The sequence below is a fragment of the Lathyrus oleraceus genome, chromosome 5 (assembly GCF_024323335.1).
Source record: "Lathyrus oleraceus cultivar Zhongwan6 chromosome 5, CAAS_Psat_ZW6_1.0, whole genome shotgun sequence".
In the NCBI taxonomy this organism is placed as follows: domain Eukaryota; kingdom Viridiplantae; phylum Streptophyta; class Magnoliopsida; order Fabales; family Fabaceae; genus Lathyrus; species Lathyrus oleraceus.
Window position 1 is genome coordinate 279104983 of NC_066583.1, and position 24023 is coordinate 279129005.

At 30.6% G+C, this 24023-nt stretch overlaps 1 protein-coding gene across 1 annotated transcript; it reads right to left on the bottom strand.

Annotated features, from left to right (window-relative positions):
* Nucleotides 1-22195: 22195 nt before the first annotated feature.
* LOC127088149 (growth-regulating factor 2) lies at nucleotides 22196-23747 on the bottom strand. The gene is made up of 4 exons (XM_051029072.1): nucleotides 23669-23747; nucleotides 23355-23432; nucleotides 22808-23273; nucleotides 22196-22717 (listed from the first exon to the last, which is right to left on the bottom strand). The coding sequence occupies exons 2-4, from the start codon at nucleotides 23428-23430 to the stop codon at nucleotides 22414-22416; spliced, it is 846 nt and encodes a 281-aa protein (XP_050885029.1). The 5' UTR covers nucleotides 23431-23432; nucleotides 23669-23747; the 3' UTR covers nucleotides 22196-22413.
* Nucleotides 23748-24023: the final 276 nt, after the last annotated feature.

The window sequence follows — 24023 nt, forward strand, 5'->3', positions numbered from 1 at the left end:
TACACTTTTGCAGCATGCGAACAGGTTACCAATTAAATATATATCCACTGTTTTTCAAACAAATTTTTTTAAAATAACTAACACTTTAGAGGGCGCTTTGTCCAGAAAGCGCCCTCTAAACACTTTACATTGACAACTTTAGAGGGCGCTTTTTCCTGAAAGCGCCCTCTAAACACTTTACATTGACAACTTTAGAGGGCGCTTTTTCCTGAAAGCGCCCTCTAAACACTTTACAATGACAACTTTAGAGGGCGCTTCTTCCTGAAAGCGCCCTCTAAACACTTTACATTGACAACTTTAGAGGGCGCTTTTTCCAGAAAGCGCCCTCTAAACACTTTACACTGACAACTTTAGAGGGCGCTTTTTCCAGAAAGCGCCCTCTAAACACTTTACACTGACAACTTTAGAGGGCGCTTTTTCCAGAAAGCGCCCTCTAAGGTGTCCCTTTATGGACCACTCCAGAGGGCGCTTTTTTCTTAAAGCGCACTATAATGTGGCCACTTTAGACAGCGCTTTCTCCAGGAGAACAAAGCGCTGTCTTTACCTATGCCAGCGCCAGATTAGAGGGCGCTTAAAAGCGTTGTTATAGGCCAAAATAAGCGCCCTCTTTTCCCTTATTTGGCGTAGTGATTTGATCAAGATGAATTAGATTTGAATCAAGGAAGATTAAACCTCCCTAATCAATGTTAACTTATCAACCTTTAACTCTTTGATCAAAAAGAAAAGGAGAAGAAGAAGAAGAAGAAGGATAATATAAATGATGAAAATAAAGTGCATCAAATGAAAAGGAATGTACCAATCCATAAATATTGATCAAAGATAGGGAGGATCAAGGTCAAACCCAAAAAATCAGAAATGAGATGAAGATTGGAAGTCAAGAAATAAACAAAATATTTTGGCATTTTTAATATTTGAAAATAAACTTGAATTAAAATATTAAAGAAAGGTCAAACTTCAAATTCACTTCAAATCAAATTTAAAAGGTCCAAGTGAATTATCCCAAGTTCAACAAGGTCAAACAAAGTTCAGAATTTTTAAAAGTCAGAAACTATTTTTAATCAATTAAAAATGAATAAAAATAACCTAATTGAACTAAAATCTCAAATAAATCTCAAATCAACTAATAAATTGATGAGAATATTTTTCATAGATCCATCATCATTCAAATAGGTTAAAAAAATATTTTTTTCATTTTTTGAATATCAAAAACTATTTAAAATGAATTAAAAATGACCAGAAAAGAGAAAATTATTAAAAAATAGCAAATGATAAAATAAAAAATATTAAAAATCAGTTTTAGAAACTAGAAATTAAAATAGAAATAATGCAATTGGTCCCATATTTTTTTGACCAATAATAAAAGAGATATGTATTTTTGAAAATGAGATGGAATTAAAAAATAAAAATGGAGAAATCAGAAAATAGAAAAAATCCACAAGCGTTGGATGGATCCTCATTAATTGACGTGGAGGATCTAATGGCCATGAGCTGCGCGCACACCATAGTCCAAGGTCAATGAGAAACACAAGGAATTAAATAAAGTCAATAGATCTAAAGGCTATGATATAAACTGGAAAATGCATCCAACGGCTCAGGATTGATCTAGCAATGAGACGGTGGCCAGCGCCACCGTCTTCTCCGATGAGCTTCGGCGAAGGTCAAAAAATGCAGAGATTCAAATGCTCACTAAAATGGACGATCCAGGCACCATTCGAAAGGTGAAGTGATGTACATCACTCCTATACCACTCACTTCCACTCTAGATTCTTATTAAGAGAGAGCTCAGAGATGGAAGTTTGGTGATGTTCAACTGAACTTGCTCGATTTCAACAATTAAGCACTCAATAACAATGCCTCTATAGAGAGGACTTCAGACGACACAATATCAAGGCCAATGGATCAAAGTATAAGGAGATTCGAAGAAAAAAATAGTTGATCAAAACCTTTGAAGTATGAAGATTTGAGTCCCCTTCCTTGGTTCCTTTGGCAAAACAGAACTTCAATAGATCAGATGATGAAGGTCTAGGAACTTTAGATCTGAAAATTCAACCAAATGCAATTGAATTTCAGATCTGAATTTTTTGAAGAAAAATGAACTTTGTTCCTTTGGTATGGTTAGGGATTCACTCTTGCAACATTTCAGGCGCCTTCAGGTTGGAGAATTATGAAGCATAGCACATGTATTTATAGCTGGAAAGGGCTGAGTGCATGAGTTAACTCGTGTGCATGGCAAATGGATTTTTCATTGCATGGACTTGTGTGATCATGTGGAAGGACCAATGAAGACTGAAATGACCTGCTGATTTCATGTGTACAAGAAGTATAAACAACTCATGCATGGCAATTTGAATTGAATTTCACAAAATGCACTTAATCTTCATGCCTTCGAAAATGGTGCTTCCAAACTCCAAATGCCACCTTGTGAGTAATGGTTAGAAAGCTTGTTGCATAAGGAACAAATTCTATGTTGATCAAAATTCCAATTGGGCCTTGTAAATTAGTGAAATTTGAGTTTAAAGTGTAGGGTGCAAAACATGCATAAGTGAAGTTTCCAAATTTAGCCAATGTTCAAGCCCTTCTTTCTTAATGATGCAAGCTCCAAATGATAAAACCTTAAGCATAAAAGTTGTAGATCTTTTCAATACAATCAATTTGGAAATAAAGTTTGCATCATTTGGATTTTTAATAAATAAGTTATGGGCACTTGAAGTTGGACTTTTTTCCATTTCAATGCATTTGGCCCAAAGTGACCTATAATGTTTTGCATTATCACATGTATTTATTTTGAGATTTTGAAATTTTTCTCAACATAACATTTGAAGTAGACACAATAAGATTTCCAATTCATTTGGTTACACCTCAAAATCATAAAAAATGAATGAGTTATGTTCTTGAGAAGTTGACCCAAAATTAGGGTTTCAGTCAAAGTGACCTATAATGTCTTGGAATGGATGACGATCTTCCAAGCTTCAAATCCAATTTTGATGAACATGAAATTTGTTCATATTGTCCTTAATAACATTATTTCTCTTGGGATAATCTCCATTTGACCAACACATAAGAAGTTAGGTCTCAGTGTATTTCAAGATAGTCAGATGAATTGACTGATCAACTTCTCAAGTCCAAAACTCATACCTTGATGAATTGATGATTGAGGGCACTCAAATAAGTTCAAATATGCAAGAAATGATGAACTATAGAACTTCCCTTGATTGTATTTGACCATGGGTTGAGGTTGCTTCAAGAGCAAAGCACAGTTGATGAATAGATGAATTAGGGTTTCCTTGGGAAACAAACCTCAAACCCCCTTGACTTGCTTTGATCAAAATTCTGAATTGAGATACTTGGGAGGCATATTTGATGGATGAGAGCTTTGGGAATCATTACCATGCTTGCTTTCATCTCCTCTTGACCTTTTCATTGCACAAAGGATCTCCTAGAAGCTTTTAGACCTTGTGATTGCTCAAGCTACAAACAAGAAATGTTAGTGACATATTTTTGTGCTTTTGATTAGTAAATAACAATGAGAAAAACAATGATATACAATTCAAGCATGCTTGGTGATCTCAAACCACTCACAAGAGTTACCCCACCCAAAGGCAAAGGGAACCAAGATGCTCATGATCCTTGAGGCTTTGCAAATGCAATGTTATGATGCCATGAGGGATCTTAGGGTCAAAATTCACTACAACAGACAAGACCTTAGACAACGCTTTTTTTAGCCTTAGACAGCGCTTTAAAGCGCTGTCTAAACCTCCGCTGCTAAAGGTTTAGACAGCGCTTTTTTAAATCTTAAAAGCGCTGTCTAAGCCCCCCCCCCCTAGACAGCGCTTTGGCCAAAAGCGCTGTCTAAGCCCCCCCCCCCCCCCCCCCCCCTTAGACAGCGCTTTGGCCAAAAGCGCTTTATAAGACCCTCTTATTTTAAATTTTTTAGGTATACCTTAGACAGCGCTTTTGAAAAGCGCTGTCTAAGCCCCACCCCCTTAGACAGCGCTTTGGCCAAAAGCGCTTTCTAATCCCCCCCTTAGACAGCGCTTTTTACAAAAGCGCTATCTAAGGTATACGAAATTTTTTGAAGCTTTTGTTTTAAACCACATTTTTTCCACGTTTATAAACCAGAATTTCTACCTATTTTCAACCAGATTTTGACAGACAATTATCACATTTTATATATGCCATTTTGACCTTTTTTCTACCAATTTTTGGCTAACAAATATATATATATACCAATTCAAACCAATTTTGCCTTAAATGTATCAAAATATATACAAATTTATGTACACATTTACAAGCCATTACATATACTACAAATGTACACATTAATTACACAAATTTATGAACAAACATTGAGCTCTATCATGAATTGACACCACTCCTCTTTGATTTCGTCCACTTGATCCTTTGTATAAAATGCACACTTGAATTCCTCAAAGTACTACATAATAATATAACCAAACTTCAAGCAAGGGGTTAAACAGGCCAAAATGATTACTGCAACAACCTAGATATCAAATAATGAAGATAAATATTGTTTTGCAGATATTCTATGTTTATCAGTTGTTCAGAACATGAACACCGCAAATGGAGTTAAAAAAGATTGTGACATGCTAACAAGTCAAAGAAACATTTAATGATTTATACAGCTCCACCACTAACCTTTCCCACTGACATGCAAGCAATGCAAAGAAGTCCACAGTAGCTAAAAAGTAACCAGATGAGAAATCCCCATTTCTGACCCTCTTCAGGCAACTGCAGATGATTATTTGCATTATGCCTCATAAACATGTTAACAAGAGTATAACTAAAACTTAACTTAAATGAAAAACATACACAGCTCTTGGCACTCCTGAACCACATGGTACCAACTATAGTCCAAGCCCAAAGAAATGGATAAAGAAGCAATCCAAGGATTGAGAGGACAGCTACTCTTCCACAGAATCGGGCATATCTCTGCTGCCACCCAAAATCTCTAGAAGCATATGAGAAGGGATGGAGGAACAATGTGCAGAGGAATTAGTTTCGGGATTTAAGAAATTAAAACATCATTTGACTTGGTTTGTTTGATGCAACACAAAAAATTCAGAACCAATTTAGTTGAGATTGAGATTACTTTCATCAAATCGAAGTCATCTATGCAAGCAAAATGATTTTGCAAGTGAATGCTGAACAGCCAAGAGAAATTACATGAAATATATCATAGAAATTCACTTTCCAAAATCCATATATGAAAACTATATTTTTATAAAATCATAGGCTTCCATTTATCTCCACTAACTTGTATGCCTCTTCCAGACTACTATTTTAACTTTTAACCTTAAGCCATGTCACTTGCCACCATTCCAAACAATGATCGAAAATGTTGGTGTTTTGCTGTTATATTTTCAATTTTCAATAAATCAAGGTAACTTTAAGACGTCTATTTTATTTTTAATTTAATATTTAGATTATTATTATATTAGAATTAATAGCAGTTGAGGGTTCTACTAATGTCGTGTTTGTCAATGTCTCATATCATGTGTCCTGTATTGAATATATGTACTAACTAGAATAAGACAATTATTTAACTCTATGTTATGGTAGTAGTACTATAACTTAGCTACACCATCCCCTTAGTCCCCCTGATGTAAAAAGAACCCAATCTTAAAGTCCAGAATCAAAGGGAGATCATCCCCAATAAATTACTGTTTAGCAACTGTGTAACACATGCTCTTGTGTCATATTATACACTAGTTATTCTATCGTAGTTAATTTTGAGAAGAAAAACATGCCTACAACCTACAGTTAGATACACTGATTGGTCACTATCCCCTCATGATAATTACCCAAGAGCCTGAGTTCTACGCTTCGGAAATAACAGTTATTATAAATAACAGTTATTATTCATCCATCACATTATTATATTATCTTCTGATCCTCCATCCTTTCTCCCATATGTTTTTTTACATAGAAAAGATGTGGTACCATCTCAATAATTTATCTTTGTTTTAAAAAAATTACAGTAATGGTGAGACGACTTTTACATCACATCTGAAGACTTTCTACAGCAGTTGTGCAGCCATCTTCCCCAATCAAGAGTGGAATTACCCTATCTACAAATATTTTCCTCATATTCACAAAATGAAACAACTTTCCAACAGTCTTTCTTACAATCTCCCTTCACAGCCATACTTTAAGAATCATAAAGAGACAAAAGTAACTGTATCCAGGGCAAAGTGTAAGCTAATAGCCATGATTTGAGACACAGAAAAGGAATAATTAAATCAACAAAAACATTTCACAGTTCAACAACATACCAGCTTGAATGAATCAGAGAGAGACTCCACTGATGTGTATGCTAAATAGAGAAGAGCATTCTTGTAGAACTCAGCAAATTCTTGACGGGATTTGTGATATTGAGAAGATACCCAGTAATAGCTCGCATAAACAGTTGGATCAATATCTGTCATGCTGTCAAGTGTACTCTTTCCATTTTCCAGAAGATTCTTGCATTCCTTTTGGTCACCTTGCTCAAGCTTAAATAAGGCAATTTGCATCTTGATGTATAGGATAGGCTCTTCAATGCGCTGCTCTCTAGTTGCTTGCAGTTTCTCAATGACCCCTTCAAGATAAGCAACAACAGCTTCTTTCTCAGAATACTGTCGAGAAACCATCACAGCAAAATGGGCAAGTTTGAGAAGGTTGATTTTGGTCTCAAAGTCTGTGATGAAATTGTTATATAACTGTATCAAAGCATCACCGGCCTGAAAATTCAAAGTAAGAATAACCGTTCAAGCAAATAAATATTAAACCATGATGAGAACTTGCACTGCAGAATAAATTATCAGACTAAAAAAGTCACAAAAATGATAATAGAAGCAAAACAGAATTAACACTGCACAAATTGTGCAACATCATTGATAGTATAACACTAGATGAGTGACAGCATTAGTAAAACAATCACTAAAACTGAATAACGAACCTGACCATAAATGACATCACTAAAAAATCACTACAGCTTGTAGTAGTATGAAATTATCTTGATCTCACCGACCAGGTTGCTTCAGAAAGCAAAGATATAACACCATTTGTGACAAAGATCATCATTCAAATTAAAATCCGCCCAACAAATGGGGAAACTTCAAACCAATTTATGATACATTTGATCACTCAAACCATTTTTTAAGAAAATACAAGGCTAGCTTGATGTTGTTAAAACAAAACATCTTCAGTGAACTCTGATCATTAATTGTTTTAAACTTGTTAACTTATTAATCACATTTTCAAAAAGGCTTACCATATCCCAATCCATAACAATATAGTAAGGATGGAGCTTTATGGATAAATTATAAGCTTCAAAGCAAACCCTACAATGCTTGAGTAATGTCATAAGCACGATATATACAACAAAAGGACGCTAAAAATTTCACACACCATTCAAATCACAACAAAAAACAAAAAAAAAAAATTCAAATCCAAAGCAAAAGTAAAAAATCCCAAAAATTCAGTTTCCAACAAAACCCTAATTCTAAATACCCCAACACCCATGATTCAATTCCATAAACAATTCAATCAACAACGCAACCCTATACCCTACCTAACATTCTCGGATCCAGAACAAAAAACCTAAACCCATCCACTAAAAAAGTATCCACCTTTACCACAATTCCAATCACAACACAAAAACCAAACCCTAATAGAAGCACGGTCGTTAACCGACTCAACCTCAACTCCCAAATTAAGTTCAACACAGAAACAAGAAAACAAAAACAGAAACCCTAATTTTAACAAACGGCGAAATCAAAAGGAGGAAGCAGAGAGTCAAAGTATTGGTGCAATTGAGAGTGTAAAGAAAGTGTATTGGGAGAAGAAGGTGAAGAGTGATACCTGGAAAACGGCAAGAGCGACGACCTGTTCGAGCTTGAGAGTAAAACATGCAGAATCGAAAACGCGTAACGATAGTAAAATTAAGAAGAATTGAAAAAGGATACACGCTGGTGGCGAGCATGGACAAGAAAAACCCATCGTACCTAGCAGGAGAAAGATGCATTGGATCAAAATTGGGATAACAGAGAGAAAATAGTAAGAGAGAGAGAGAGAACAACACTAACCACTTGAAATCAACGCCTCTGATGGCCATGGGAATTGATTCGAGAGAAACCCTAACGATTGAAGAGGTGTGGTGTGGAAGGATCGCGCTTGAAGCTAACCTAATTTTTGTTGTGCGGAGGCATTGCTAACCTCATTTTCTTGAAGCGCTTTCCAAACCCCCCCTTAGACAGCGCTTTCCAAAAGCGCTTTCTAAACCCCCCCTTAGACAGCGCTTTTGGTTTTAATTTTTTTTTTAATTTAAAGACTTTAGACAGCGCTTTATCAAAAGCGCTGACTAAGGTCTATATTTAAAAGCGCTTTCTAAAAGCGCTGTCTAAGGGGGGGTCTTAGACAGCGCTTTTAGAAAGCGCTGTCTAAGACCCCCCCTTAGACAACGCTTTCATTATTTTTTTGGAACATTTTCCGTGTTTTATTTTAATTTTAACCTTAGACAACGCTTTCTTTTAAAAGCGCTGTCTAAGATGCGCTGTTAAAAGTCATTTTTGGCGTAGTGATTGGGGTCTTACAAACCATTCTTGAAGTTTACAAAAGTGAATGGAGTCCTCGATATTATCTTCTCATATATATATATTCAAATATAATATACATCTCAATGTGATTTGATGTTCAATTATAACATACATTTTGAATGTGATTTGACATTGCATAAATAAATTAATATTTCAAGATCAACATTAAAATTTTAGGATCAACATTTCAATCAAAATTTTGTCCTATTTAAGATCATTGCATGACTTTCTCATACAACAAATCTAACCAAGTTAGCAATAGGTTATTCCATGGCATATTTATGACTCAAGAGTTTCAGATTTTGGAAAGATGCGTTTATATCTTCGAAATATGAGGACCCTTTACCATTAAAGTTTATATAAAATTATTAAATAAGATTTTTATAATCTAATGGTAGTATTGTGTACTCACAATAATATAAGACATACAATATGAAATTTTAAGTATTATTTTGTTTGTGGTTTAAAATATGAAAATAATCAAATTAATGTAAAATTATATTAGAAATGTTATTACGTAATAAATAAAAAAATTCTATAATATATAAATAGTTCTTCTCTATTCTAAATTATTTATTTTTTTAAAATAAATATTTGTAATTTTTTTAAAACATGAGCCAGTTTAATAGGTTCACTCTAATGAATATTAAACCGGTTTGATTTATCCGTCAAATTGATTTAATCGAATCCGCCAAAAATTAAAACTTTATAGATTGAAATTTGGTCTTAAATATAAAATCGTAGTTTATGCCGGATTTAAGATTTGGATTCGAGACGAATCCAAATTGAATGATTGTCCGGCTCTATGCAGAGTATACATGCCCTTTATTTTGCACAGATTTATTTGTTGGTAGTTGTTGTTATAATTTTTTTTTTGAAAAATCAATTTTAATAATTCTTGAAATTTACAAAAGAGAATGAAGTTCTCAATGTTCTCTTGTCATATATATGCTCAACTATAATATACATCTTCAATGTGATTTGATGTTCAACTATAATATACATTTTCAATGTGATTTGACATTGCAGAAATAAATTAAGATTTCAAGATCAAAATTAAGATTTTAGGATCAACATTTCAATAACAATTTTGTCATATCTAAGATCAAGTTTCTTTTTGGAGAGTTTTGGAGAGGAAGATTTTGGAAGATTGAGTCTATATCTCCTAAACATGAGGACCCGTTACCAGTAAAGTTTATATGAAATTATTTACTAAGTAATTATAATTAGATAAATGTCTGCTTTTCAATTTGTGTGTAAGTGATAGAAAATATTTGCTACAAAAGTAGAAATACAAAGATACTATTTATGCACCTACAAGGGAGGTTGAAATTAACTGAGGATTTATGTTCAACTTTAAAAGAATTTTAGATATATTAATTTCACTGGAAATCCGATTTTAACGTATTTAGGAATCCGGGGACGAACATGCGAAAGTGGGCATCTGTATTAGTGGAATACTTTAAACCAATTTGATTACTTTAAACGAATTTACTTGTTATTTGATTACTTTAAACCAATTTACTGGGTTATTTACCTTTTTCGCTAAAACATACTATATGCATAACCTTAGATAAACACAATAATAATAATAGACAGTGATGTCGATTGGGCTATCTGGGATTCGACAATCTTTTATATTGAATCCATAAAGTCATGCACTTGCGAACCTATAACAATGTTCTTATCTTACTTTAGCAGAGGTGAATTAATTTTAAAAAAAATTATATATAAAAAAGATAACTTAAATATGAGATCAATATAACAAAAAAAACCTCAATTTTACATACTACTAATAGTAAAAATAAATACTAGTCACTGATAAATAAATAAAAATAAAAATAATAATTTATTTATAAAGAAACATTTGGGACACAAATACAAGTATTATTAATTATTGACAAATAAATATTAACACGGGATAAATATTTATACATAAATAAATAAATACATAAAAAAGTAAGTAAATTAAAATTTAGATATTTATTACGTATAAAGATGATATATTTATATTAGCTCATAGTATTCAATTTAATTTTCAAAAATGATTTCCATGGTTCAGGAATTAATTTTTGTAAACTAAAAAATATTCCTCCTTCTAATTCAAAATATTCCTATTGATCATTGATGTATTGTAGTTTTTAATATGGAAGAAGAAATAATAAATTATGAGTATTAATTAGAGGATAAAAATAAAAGATAAAATCAAAAATAGCATAGGAAACTAACCATAACACTTAATTTTAGACAAATTATTTTTTTAAACGTAACACTTATATTAAAACCGAGATACTAACTTTTTTTAATATGGTAATAGAAAAAAAACATTAATTATTGGTATTAATTAATTATTTATTATTAATAAATTTCACAACATAGTCGTATTCCGAGATCCAACCCATCTTTTGAAACTTCTCAACCCCAAGATATCTCCGACTATTAACAATTAACAATATACAGAACAAATAAAAATTACTTCTAAGAGCCTATCTTCTGAAATTTCTCAACTCCAAGTTATCTCTAGAGAAAATTAACCATCATATCCTAGATCACAAACCAACCTATTTTATGTTCTCAAGACCCAAGTTATCTCCAATTATTACAATAAACAGAGTAATTAACAGAGCAACCCAAATTGCTTCTAAGATCCGCCTCAGACAAATAGACCAACATATCCAAGATCACGACAATCAACCAACCCATTTTCTGAAACTTCTCAGATCCAGTTATCTCCAACCAACCTAATCAAGACCACACCAACCAACAGAACCTATTTTTTGAAACTTCTCAAACCCAGCTATCTCCAATATTACCAAAACTGCAATGAAAATTCTCAGGCCCAACTATCTCCAACTTGACCACTATCTCCAACCTGACCAAGACCACAGTAACTAACCCATTTTCTGGGAAATTTTCCTCTTAAATAAAAAAATAGTATTAATGTTATTCTAGATAAAATATAAATAAAATTATATATATAATTTTTTAATTTTGAAATCTTTGATACAAATTATTATTGAAATGCATTTGCATACTATTGGTGAAAACAAATATTTTATCTCATTTGTCGATGATTATAGTCGAAAGCTTTGGATCTATAGCTTTGGATCTATGTGATCAAGCGAAAGGATGAAGTATTCGTAATCTTCAAGAGATTCAAAATACTTGTCGAGAATCAGAGTGAAAAGAAGATCAATATTCTGTGAATAGATAGAGGTGACGAATATACATCAAAGATGTTTGAAGAATTCTATGCAGAATATGATATTGATCATAAGGTAACTGCTCCTTACACGCTTCAATATAATGGAATAGCATAAAGAAGAAACATGACCATATTGGACATGGTGAGATGCAGGCTGAAACAAAAGAATTTTCCAAAATCCTTATGGGGTGAACCTGTTTCCACCGATGTTTATATTCTGAACAAATTCCCTACTAACTTGAAAAAGTGTGGACTGGAAAACGATCATCAGTGAGTCATCTGAAGGTATTTGGATCTATTTGTTACAAGTATGTTGCTGATGCGAGAAGAAGGGAACTTGATGACAAGAGTGAACCTATGATTCTGGTAGGATATCACAAAACTGGAACATAAAAAATATTCAATCCAATCAATGAGAAGATTGCGATAAGTAGAGATATTTTTATTGATGAAAATTATGCCTGGGATTGGAATTATGGTGATCCAATTAACAAGCCATTGATGATCTATGGCATCAACGAAGAAACTAATGAAGTCAAAGTCAAAGCAATTGTCGATATTCCAGTCGAAGAAGCTGCTGACATTCTCGACACAGTTGAATTCGAAGAGGGTATGGTTAGCACAAGTTAAAGATCTCAAAGAACTAGAGTTCGTCCAACAAGCCTTCAAGACTATGAAGTGATTGGTGATGATGAAGTCACGCCAGATGAAGAATTAGTTCATTTTGCTTTACTTGCAGGTGCTAAATCAATCAACTATAGAGAGATTTTAAAGAATATGAAGTGGAAGTCTGTTATAGTCAAAGAGTTACAAGCAATTGAAAGAAATAACACATGGGAGTTATTCGAATTGTAGACAAAACAAAAGCTATCAAAGTGCAGTGGGTGTCCAAGCTGAAACATAATGCTGATGGACATAAGGCAAGATTGGTAGCTCGAGGATTTCATAATAAATAAACTTTTATGTATAATAATAATCAAATTAATGTAAAATTATATTAGAAATGTTATAATATAATAAATAAATAAATTTAATAATAAAAAAATAGTTCATCTCTATTCTAAATTTTTTATGTTTTTTTAAATAAAAAAAAATATTTGTAAATTTTTAAAAAATGAGTCAGTTTAATAAGTTTACTTTAATGAATATTAAACTGACTAAACCGATCTGATTAACCTGTTATATCAATTTAAGTTTAGGCTGGATTTAAGTTTTGGATCGAGACAAATCCAAAATGACTGATTGTCCAACTGTACATCTCCTTTATTTTGCATAGGTTTATTTGATGGTAGTTGTTGTTATAATTTTTTTGTTGAGAAATCAATTTTAATCATTGTTGAAGTTTACAAAAGTGAATGGAGTCCTCAATGTTCTCTTCTCTAATATATATATATATATATATATATATATATATATATATATATATATATATATATATATATATATATATATATATATATATATATATATATATATATATATATATATATATATATATATATATATATATATATTCAATTATAATATAGATTTTGAATGTGATTTGACATTGCATAAATAAATTAATATTTCAAGATCAACATTAAAATTTTAGGATCAACATTTCAATCATAATTTTGTCCTATTGAAGATCATTGCATGACTTTCTCATACAACAAATCTAACTATGGCTCAAGAGTTTCACATTCCGTTTGAAAGTTGATTTTTGAAGGATTTTGGAGAGGAAAATTTTGGAAAGTTGCGTTTATATCTTCGAAATATGAGGACCATTTACCATTAAAGTTTATATGAAAAAATAAGATTTTTATAATCTAATGGTAGTATTGGGTACTCACAATATGAAATTTTAAGTATTATTTAGCTTGTGGTTTAAAGTATGATAATAATCAAATTAATATAAAATTATATTAGAAATGTTATTACGTAATAAATAAAAAAATGTATAATAAAAAAATAGTTCTTCTCTATTCTAATTTTTTTATTTTTTTAAAATAAAAAAATAAATATTTGTAATTTTTTAAAACAGTAGCCAGTTTAATAAGTTCACTCTAATGAATATTAAACAGGTCTGAATTATCCGTCAAATCGATTTAATCCAATCAGCCAAAAATCAAAACATTATAGATTGAAATTTGGCCTTAAATATAAAATGGTAGTTTACGTCGGATTTAAGATTTGGATCCGAGACGAATCCAAATTTACTGATTGTCCGGCTCTATGGAGAGTATACATGCCCTTTATTTTGCACAGATTTATTTGTTGGTAGTTGTTTTTATAATTTTTTTTTGTTGAAAAATCAATTTTAACCATTCTGGAAATTTACAAAAGAGAATGGAGTCCTCAATGTTCTCTGGTCATATATATGCTCAACTATAATATAAATCTTCAATGTGATTTGATATTCAACTATAATATACATTTTCAATGTGATTTGACATTGCACAAATAAATTAAGATTTCAAGATCAAAATTAAGATTTTAGGATCAATATTTCAATAACAATTTTGTCATATCTAAGATCATTGCATGACTTTCTCATACCACAGATCTAACCAAACTTGCAATAGGTTATTCCATAGCACATTTCATGACTTAAGAGTTTTAGACTCTGTTTGAGAGTTGGTTTTTGGAGAATTTTTGAGAAAAATATTTTAGAAGATTGAGTCTATATCTCCTAAACATGAGGACCGTTTACCAGTAAAGTTTATATGAAATTATTTACTAAGTAATTATAATTAGACAAATATCTGTTTTTCAATCTGTGTGTAAGTGATAGAAAATATTTGCTATAAAATAGAAATCACCAGACACTATTTATGCACCTGTGAGGGAGGTATTGGACTTCAAAATTTGAACGTTCACTTGTGACAGCGCTACAAAAGTAGAAACTAGACGTATCTGTTATGTATCAAAAGAGTATCCGACTTCATTATTCAAATAATTAATTTCAAGATAGTGAAAGTATCTTGAAATTAGCTGATGATTTATTTTCAACTTTGAAAGAGTTTTAGATATATTAATTTCACTGAAAATCCGATTTTAACGTATTTAGGAATCCGGCCAACAACATGCGAAAGTGGGCATCGGTATTAGTTGAATGCTTTTTACCTTTTTCGCTAAAACAAACGATATGCATAACCTTAGATAAACACAATAATAATAGATAGTGATACCTGTCGATTGGGCTATTTGGAAATCAACAATCTTTTATACTAAACCCATAAAATCGTGCACTTGACCTATCACAATGTTCTTATCATAATTTAGGAGAGGTGAATTAATTCATTAAAAAAATTATATATAATAAAGATAACTTAAATATGAGATCAATATATCAAAAAAAACCTCAATTTAACTACTACTAATAATTAAAATAAATACTAGTAACTGATAAATAAATAAAAACAAAATTAATAATTATCATTTATTTATAAAGAAACATTTGGGACACAAAAACAAGTATTATTAATTATTGACAAATAAACATTAACACAGGATAAATATTTATACATAAATAAATAAATACATAAAAAAGTAAGTAAATTAAAATTTAGATATTTATTAGGTATAAAGATGATATATTTATATTAGCTCATAGTATTCAATTTAATTTTCAAAAATGATTTCCATTGTTCACGAATTAATTTTTGTAAACTAAAAAATATTCCTCCTTCTAATTCAAAATATTCTTGTGACAAATTATTTTTTTAAACGTAACATTTATTTTAAAAGCCAGATAGTAACTTTTTTAATAAGGTAATAGAAAAAAACATTAATTATTGGTATTAATCATTTATTTATTATTAATAAATTTCACAACATAGTCATATAATATAAACTTAAAAATTCAAATACCCTGAAATACACAATATACCTGAAAAATGTTGATTCCATTAACTATAAACAGAGCAAATTATTTCCGAGATCCGACTCTGCAATTTTTTATTTTATTTCTAAGTGGTCCAATAAACCAACATATACAATACCATACCATCCAATCCATCTTTTGAAACTTCTCAACCATAAGCTATCTCCGACCATTAACAATTAACAATATACAGAACACATAAAAATAACTTCTAAGAGCCTATCTAAATTAACCATCATATCCCAGATCACAAACCAACCTATTTTATGTTCTCAAGTTATCTCCCATTATTACAATAAACAAAGTAATTAAGAGGGCAAATTAAATTGCGCAAATTACTTCTAAGATCCCCTCAAACAAACCAACCCATTTTCATTTTCTGAAACTTCTCATATCCAACTTTCTCTAACCAACCTAATCAAGACCACACCAACCAGCTAACCTATTTTTTGAAACTTCTCAGACCCAGCTATCTGCAATCTAACCAAAACTGCACAAACCAACCCATTTTCATTTAACTAACCTATCTTCCGAAACTTCTCAGAACAAAAGCTACTTCACGATCAAAGAATAAATGCGGAATAAAATATAAATAAAAAATATATAAAATTAATTATATTATTTAAAAAAATTCAAATAAAAAAGGAAATATTCCTCTTAAATAAATAAAATAGTATTAATGTTATTCTAGATAAAATATAAATAAAAACTATATATATAATTTTTTAATTTTTAAATCTTTGATACAAATTATTATTGATATTTTTATTTTATATCTAAGTGATCCAATAAACCAACATATCCAACACCACACCATCCAACCCATCTTTTGAAACTTCTCAACCCTAAGCTATCTCCGACCATTAACAATTAACAATATACAGAACAAATAAAAATTACTTCTAAGAGCCTATCTAAATTAACCATCATATCTCAGATCACAAACCAACCTATTTTATGTTCTCAGACCCAAGTTATCTTCCATTATTACAATAAACAGAGTAATTAACAGAGCAAATTAAACCGCGCAAATTACTTCTAAGATCCGCCTCATACAAACCAACCCATTTTCATTTTCTGAAACTTCTCGGATCCAACTATCTCCAACCAACCTAATCAAGACCACACCAACCAACGAACCTATTTTTTGAAACTTCTCAGACCCAGCTATCTGCAATCTAACCAAAACTGCACAAACCAACCCATTTTCATTTAACTAACCCACTTTCCGAAACTTCTTAGAACCAAAGCTACTTCACAATCAAAGAATAAATGCGGGATAAAATATAAATAAAAAATATATAAAATTAGTTATATTATTTAAAAAAATTCAAATAAAAAAGGAAATATTCCTCTTAAATAAATAAAGTAGTATTAATGTTATTCTAGATAAAATATAAATAAAAACTATACATATCATTTTTTAATTTTGAAATCTTTGATACAAATTATTATTGTTATTTTTATTTTATTTCTAAGTGATCCAATAAACCAACATATCCAACACCACACTATCCAACCCATCTTTTGAAAATTCTCAACCCTAAACTATCTCCGACCATTAACAATTAACAATACAAAACAAATAAAAATTACTTCTAAAAAATTACTTCTAAGAGCCTATCTAAATTAACCATCATATCCCAGATAACAAACCAACCTATTTTATGTTCTCAGACCCAAGTTATCTCCCATTATTACAATAAACAGAGTAATTAACAGAGCAAATTAAATTAAACAACGCAAATTACTTCTAAGATACTCCTCAGACAAACCAACCCATTTTCATTTTCTGAAACTTTTCAGATCCAACTATCTCCAACCAACCTAATCAAGACCACACCAACCAACGAACATATTTTTTGAAACTTCTCAGACCCAACTATCTCCGACTATCTGCAATCTAACCAAAACCGCACAAACCAACCCATTTTAATTTAACTAACCCATTTAGAACCAAAGCTACTTCACAATCAAAGAATAAATGCGGGATAAAATATAAATAAAAAAGATATAAAATTAATTATATTATTTAAAAAAATTCAAATAAAAAAGGAAATATTCCTCTTAAATAAATAAAATAGTATTAATGTTATTCTAGATAAAATATAAATAAAAACTATATATATAATTTTTTAATTTTGAAATCTTTGATACAAATTATTATTGATATTTTTATTTTATTTCTAAGTGATCGATTAAACCAACATATCCAACACCACACCATCCAACCCATCTTTTGAAAATTCTCAACCCTAAGCTATCTCCGACCATTAACAATTAACAATATACAGAACAAATAAAAATTACTTCTAAGAGCCTATCTAAATTAACCATCATATCCCAATCACAAACCAACCTATTTTATGTTCTTAGACCCAAGTTATCTCCCATTATTACAATAAACAGAGTAATTAACTGAGCAAATTACCCAAATTACTTCTAAGATCCGCCTTAGACAAACCAACCCATTTTCATTTTCTGAAACTTCTCAGATCCAACTATCTCCAACCAACCTAATCAAGACCACACCAACCAACAGACCTATTTTTTGAAACTTCTCAGACCCAGCTATCTCCGGCTATCTACAATCTAACCAAAACCACACAAACCAACCCATTTTCATTTAACTAACCCATTTTCCGAAACTTCTCAGAACCAAAGCTACTTCACAATCAAAGAATAAATGCGGGATAAAATATAAATAAAAAATATATAAAATTAATTATATTATTAAAAAAAATTCAAATAAAAAAGGAAATATTCCTCTTAAGTAAATAAAATAGTATTAATGTTATTCTAGATAAAATATAAATAAAAGCTATATATATAATTTTTTAATTTTGAAATCTTTGATACAAATTATTATTGATATTTTTATTTTATTTCTAAGTGATCCAATAAACCAACATATCCAACACCACACCATCCAACCCATCTTTTGAAAATTCTCAACCCTAAGCTATCTCCGACCATTAACAATTAACAATATACAGAACAAATAAAAATTACTTCTAAGAGCCTATCTAAATTAACCATCATATCCCAAATCACAAACCAACCTATTTTATGTTCTCAACCCAAGTTATCTCCTATTATTACAATAAACAGAGTAATTGACAGAGCAAATTAAACAGCGCAAATTACTTCTAAGATCCGCCTCAGACAAACTAACCCATTTTCATTTTCTGAAACTTCTCAGATCCAACTATCTCCAACCAACCTAATCATGACCACACCAACCAACAGACCTATTTTTTGAAACTTCTCAGACCCAGCTATCTCCGGCTATCTGCAATCTAACCAAAACCGCAAAAACCAACCCATTTTCCGAAACTTCTGAGAACCAAAGCTACTTCACAATCAAAGAATAAATGCGGGATAAAATATAAATAAAAAATATATAAAATTAATTATATTATTTAAAAAAATTCAAATAAAAAAAAGAAATATTCCTCTTAAGTAAATAAAATAGTATTAATGTTATTCTAGATAAAATATAAATAAAAACTATATATATTTAATTTTTTAATTTTGAAATCTTTGATACAAATTATTATTATTGATATGCATTTGTATAATTTTTCCTTACACTTTCATAGAAAAACCTAGATCTTCCTTTGTGTTTTATTAGACAGAAAGGTGTTCCCATGAATAAACATGATTGTTCAGATTGAACTTACTTCTTCTATTGAGAAAATAAGAAAATATGGTGACAACAATTGAGTCTGTACCATTAAAGTTGCGTTTATATCTTCGAAATATGAGGACGGTTTACCATTAAAGTTTATATGAAATTATTGAATAAATATGAAATTTGAAGTATTATTTAGTTTGTGGTTTAAAGTATGATAATAATCAAATTAATGTAAATTAATATTAAAAATGTTATTACGTAATAAATAAAAAAATTCTATAATAAAAAAATAGTTCTTCTCTATTAAAAATAAATATCTGTAATTTTTTAAAACATGAGGCAGTTTAATAGGTTCACTCTAATGAATATTAAATCGGTCTGATTTATCAGTCAAATCGATTTAATCGAATCCGCCAAAAATCAAAACTTTATAGATTGAAATTTGGCCTTAAATATAAAATCGTAGTTTACGCCGGATTTAAGATTTGGATCCAAGGCGAATCCAAATTGATTGATTGTCGGGCTCTTGCAGAGTATACATGCCCTTTATTTTGCACAGATTTATTTGTTGGTAGTTGTTGTTATAATTTTTTGTTGAAAAATCAATTTTAACCATTTTTAAAATTTAAGAAAGAGAATGGAGTCCTCAATATTCTCTTGTCATATATATGCTCAAGTATAATATACATCTTCAATGTGATTTGATGTTCAACTATAATATATATTTTCAATGTGATTTGACATTGCAGAAATAAATTAAGATTTCAAGATCAAAATTAAGATTTTAGGATGAACATTTCAATAACAATTTTGTCATATCTAAGATCATTGCATGACTTTCTCATACAACAAATCTAACCAAGCTAGCAATAGGTTATTCCATGTCATATTTCATGACTTAAGAGTTTTAGACTCTCTTTGAGAGTTGGTTTACTAAGTAATTATAATTAGATAAATGTCTGTTTTTCAATTTGTGTGTAAGTGATAGAAAATATTTGCTACAAAAATAGAAATACAGAGATACTATTTATGCACCTACGAGGGAGGTGTTAGACTTCAAAATTTGAACGATTAGTTGTGACAGTGTACGAAAGCAGGGTAAGAATTGATCAAGAAAATACTTAAATTTTTCCTTTTGAAATATTAGTTTTGAAAAATAAAAATTTACTACAAAAGTAGAAACTAGAGGTATCTGTTATGTATCAAAAGAGCAAACCGGTATCCGACTCCATTATTCAAATAATTAATTTCAAGATAGTGAAAGTATCTTGAAATTAACTGAGAATTTATTTTCAACTTTAAAAGAATTTTAGATATATTAATTTCACTGGAAATCCGATTTTAACATATTTAGGAATCCGGCGACGAACATGCGAAAGTGGGCATCGGTATTAGTTGAATGTTTTAAACCAATTTGATTACTTTAAACGAATTTACTTGTTATTTGATTACTTTAAACCAATTTACTGTCTTATTTACCTTTTTCGCTAAAACAAACCATATGCATAATCTTAGATAAACACAATAATAATAGATAGTGATACTTGTCGATTGAGCTATGTGGGATTCGACAATCTTTTATACTAAACCCATGAAATCGTGTACTTGTGGACCTATCACAATGTTCTTATCATACTTTAGCAGAGATGAATTAATTCTTGAAAAAAATTATATATAAAACAGATAACTTAAATATGAGATCAATATAACAAAAAAACCTCAATTTTACATACTACTACTAATAAAAATAAGCTAATAGAAAAAAACATTAATTATTGATATTAATTATTTATTTATTATTAATAAATTTAAACTTAAAAATTCAAATATCCTGAAATACACAATATGCTGTAGAATATTGATTCCATTAACCATAAACAGAGCAAACTATTTCCGAGATCTGACTCTGCAAATATTTTTTTATTTCTAAGTGATCCAATAAACCAACATATCCAAGACCATGCCATTCAACCCATCTTTTGAAACTTCTCAACCCCAAGCTATCTTCGATTATTAATAATTAACAATATATGGAACAAATAAAAATTACTTCTAAGAGCCTATATTCTGAAACTTCTCAACCCCAAGTTATCTCTAGAGAAAATTAACCATCATATTCCATATCACAAACCAACCAATTTTATGTTCTCAGACCCAAGTTATCTCCAATTATTACAATAAACAGAGTAATTAACAGAGCAAAATGTTCTTAGACCCAAATTATCTCCAATTATTACAATAAACAGAGTAATTAACAGAGCAAATTAAACGGTGCAAATTACTTCTAAGATCCGCCTCAGACAAATAGACCAACATATCCAAGACCACATCAATCAACCAACCCATTTTCTGAAACTTCTCAAACCCAACTATCTTCCACCAACCTGAACACAACAAACCAATCCATTTTCATTTTCTGAAATTTCTCAGATCCAGCTATCTCCAACCAACCAACCTAATTTTTGAAACTTCTCAGACCCAACTATCTCCAATCTAACCAAAACCGCACCAACCAACCCATTTTCATTTTCTGAAAATTCTCAGACCCAACTATCTCCAACCTGACCAAGATCACAGTAACTAACCCATTTTCTGAAACTTCTCAGAACCAAAGCTATTTCACAATCAAAGAATAAATGCGGGATAAAATATAAATTTAAATTATATAAAATTAATTATATTATTTAAAAAAATTTAAATTAAAAAAGGAAATATTCCTCTTAAATAAATAAAATAGTATTAATGTTATTCTAGATAAAATATAAATAAAAACTATATATATAATTTTCTAAATTTGAAATCTTTGATACAAATTATTATTGAAATGCATTTGTATAATTTTTCCTTCACTTTTATAGAAAAACCTAGATCCTCCTTTGTGTTTTATTAGACAGAAAGATGTTCCCATGAATAAACATGATTGTTCAGATTGAACTTACTTCTTCTATTGAGAAAATAAGAAAATATGGTGACAACAATTGAGTCTGTACCACACAACAAACAAACCTTACTGCATTCATTTTTTATTCTAGGGAAACAAACCTTACTGCATTAATTTTTTATTCTAGGGAAGGAAGCACTATAATAAAATTACAAGGGATGATTTTCATGTTCCTCCTCCTGTGCCAGCGAATTCAACCGGAGAAGATGAATCCGTGCTGCTTGAGTCACTAATGGAAATGGTATTGCTTTGCTTCAGCATTTCGCCTAGTGGATCCATCATTGATTGATCAACAGATGCAGATGCAGAGGCATTGCAACTAATCCCTCTTGGCTTTTCAGATTGGAGAGGAACAAGAAGTGGATTATATAACAAGAGAGTATTAGATTGTGGAAGTGACTTCACAGGTATGTTGTTGTGCCATCCTGAGTTAGAAGCACCAAGAGACATTGGATCTTCATTCAGCATCCTATTCATTTAACTCACCAAATCATTAACAAGTAAACATAACAATAACAATAAGCATAGATGTACTAAACCATAGATATAAACATTTTACCTTAGTTGCATGTTTGAAGGGTCAAAACATGGAGCTAATCTGAGACCAAAGCGGTGATTATCACAGGAAAAGGAGGGTTGGAGATAAGGATGAGAAGCCCTGGAAGCAAGAAAATGTGATGAACAATTTCCTCTACTATTCATGCCAAGTTCCACAGATCTTCTTGAACGGCCACTACCTCTTCTTGAACGGCCACTACCTCTATGCATATGTCGCTCGCAATAGTTGTTATTAGGAGTAGCATATTTCAAACATCTCCATTTTTTACCATCTGTTCTTCTGCATCTACCTTCCACTGGATCAGTAATGTTACTAGTTGTTGAGGCAGGGCTGGATGAGAGAAGATAAGCAGGAACAGAAACACAAGCCATAAAGTACTTGTAAATCATAATTTGTCTTTCCAGCTCTCTCAATTGAACATATGTGAAAGGACTCCATAATGAAGCAGTCATTGTCATCACTCCTTCTGTGAAACCACAACCAACACACAAACTTTAACATGTTTTTGTGAAAAAAATAAAAAATAAGAAATGAAACACAAATTAACCCGGGGATTTGAGGATTGTTGGACTAGGGTTGATGTTACTTTTTTTGGTTCCTCCCGTGTTATTGAAATTTCTCATGGCTGAAAATATAAAATAACTTTTTGTTATTGTTTATTATGAATTATAAAAAGAATCCCTACACAAATGAACAAAATTAACTTTTCAGGTAAGCAAGACAGTAATCTCTTTTGAGACTTCTGGAGATTTACGGGTTAGGTCACACTGTCTTAGGTTTGTTTGGTCTTAGGTTTTTTTTTTTCATGCTTCCAACATTCACACTATCTACTAAAGACATAATAATATAAAGATGACTCACTTGTTTTTTTTCTTTCTTTCTATCACTAACACTTAACACTTTGAATATAAGATGAAAACTAAACGGCTCCTGTCTTTCTTTGAATGAGATATGTATTTTTTGTTCATTCTAGTCTGCTTATATAGCGGTGGATATTTCACCTATTTATTGTTAAAATTGAAAAAATTTAAATAAAAGCTAACAATAAGATATGAGGTGTGTTGTCCCGGTTCCAATTATTCAATATGGTATGGAATACCATGTTTTTAGAAAAATTAAGATATACGTGTGCGAATAAAAATAATAATTTTGAAAAACTATATTATTAAAAAAATAGTATACAAAAATTATCATTGTTTTAAAATTTGACCAAACT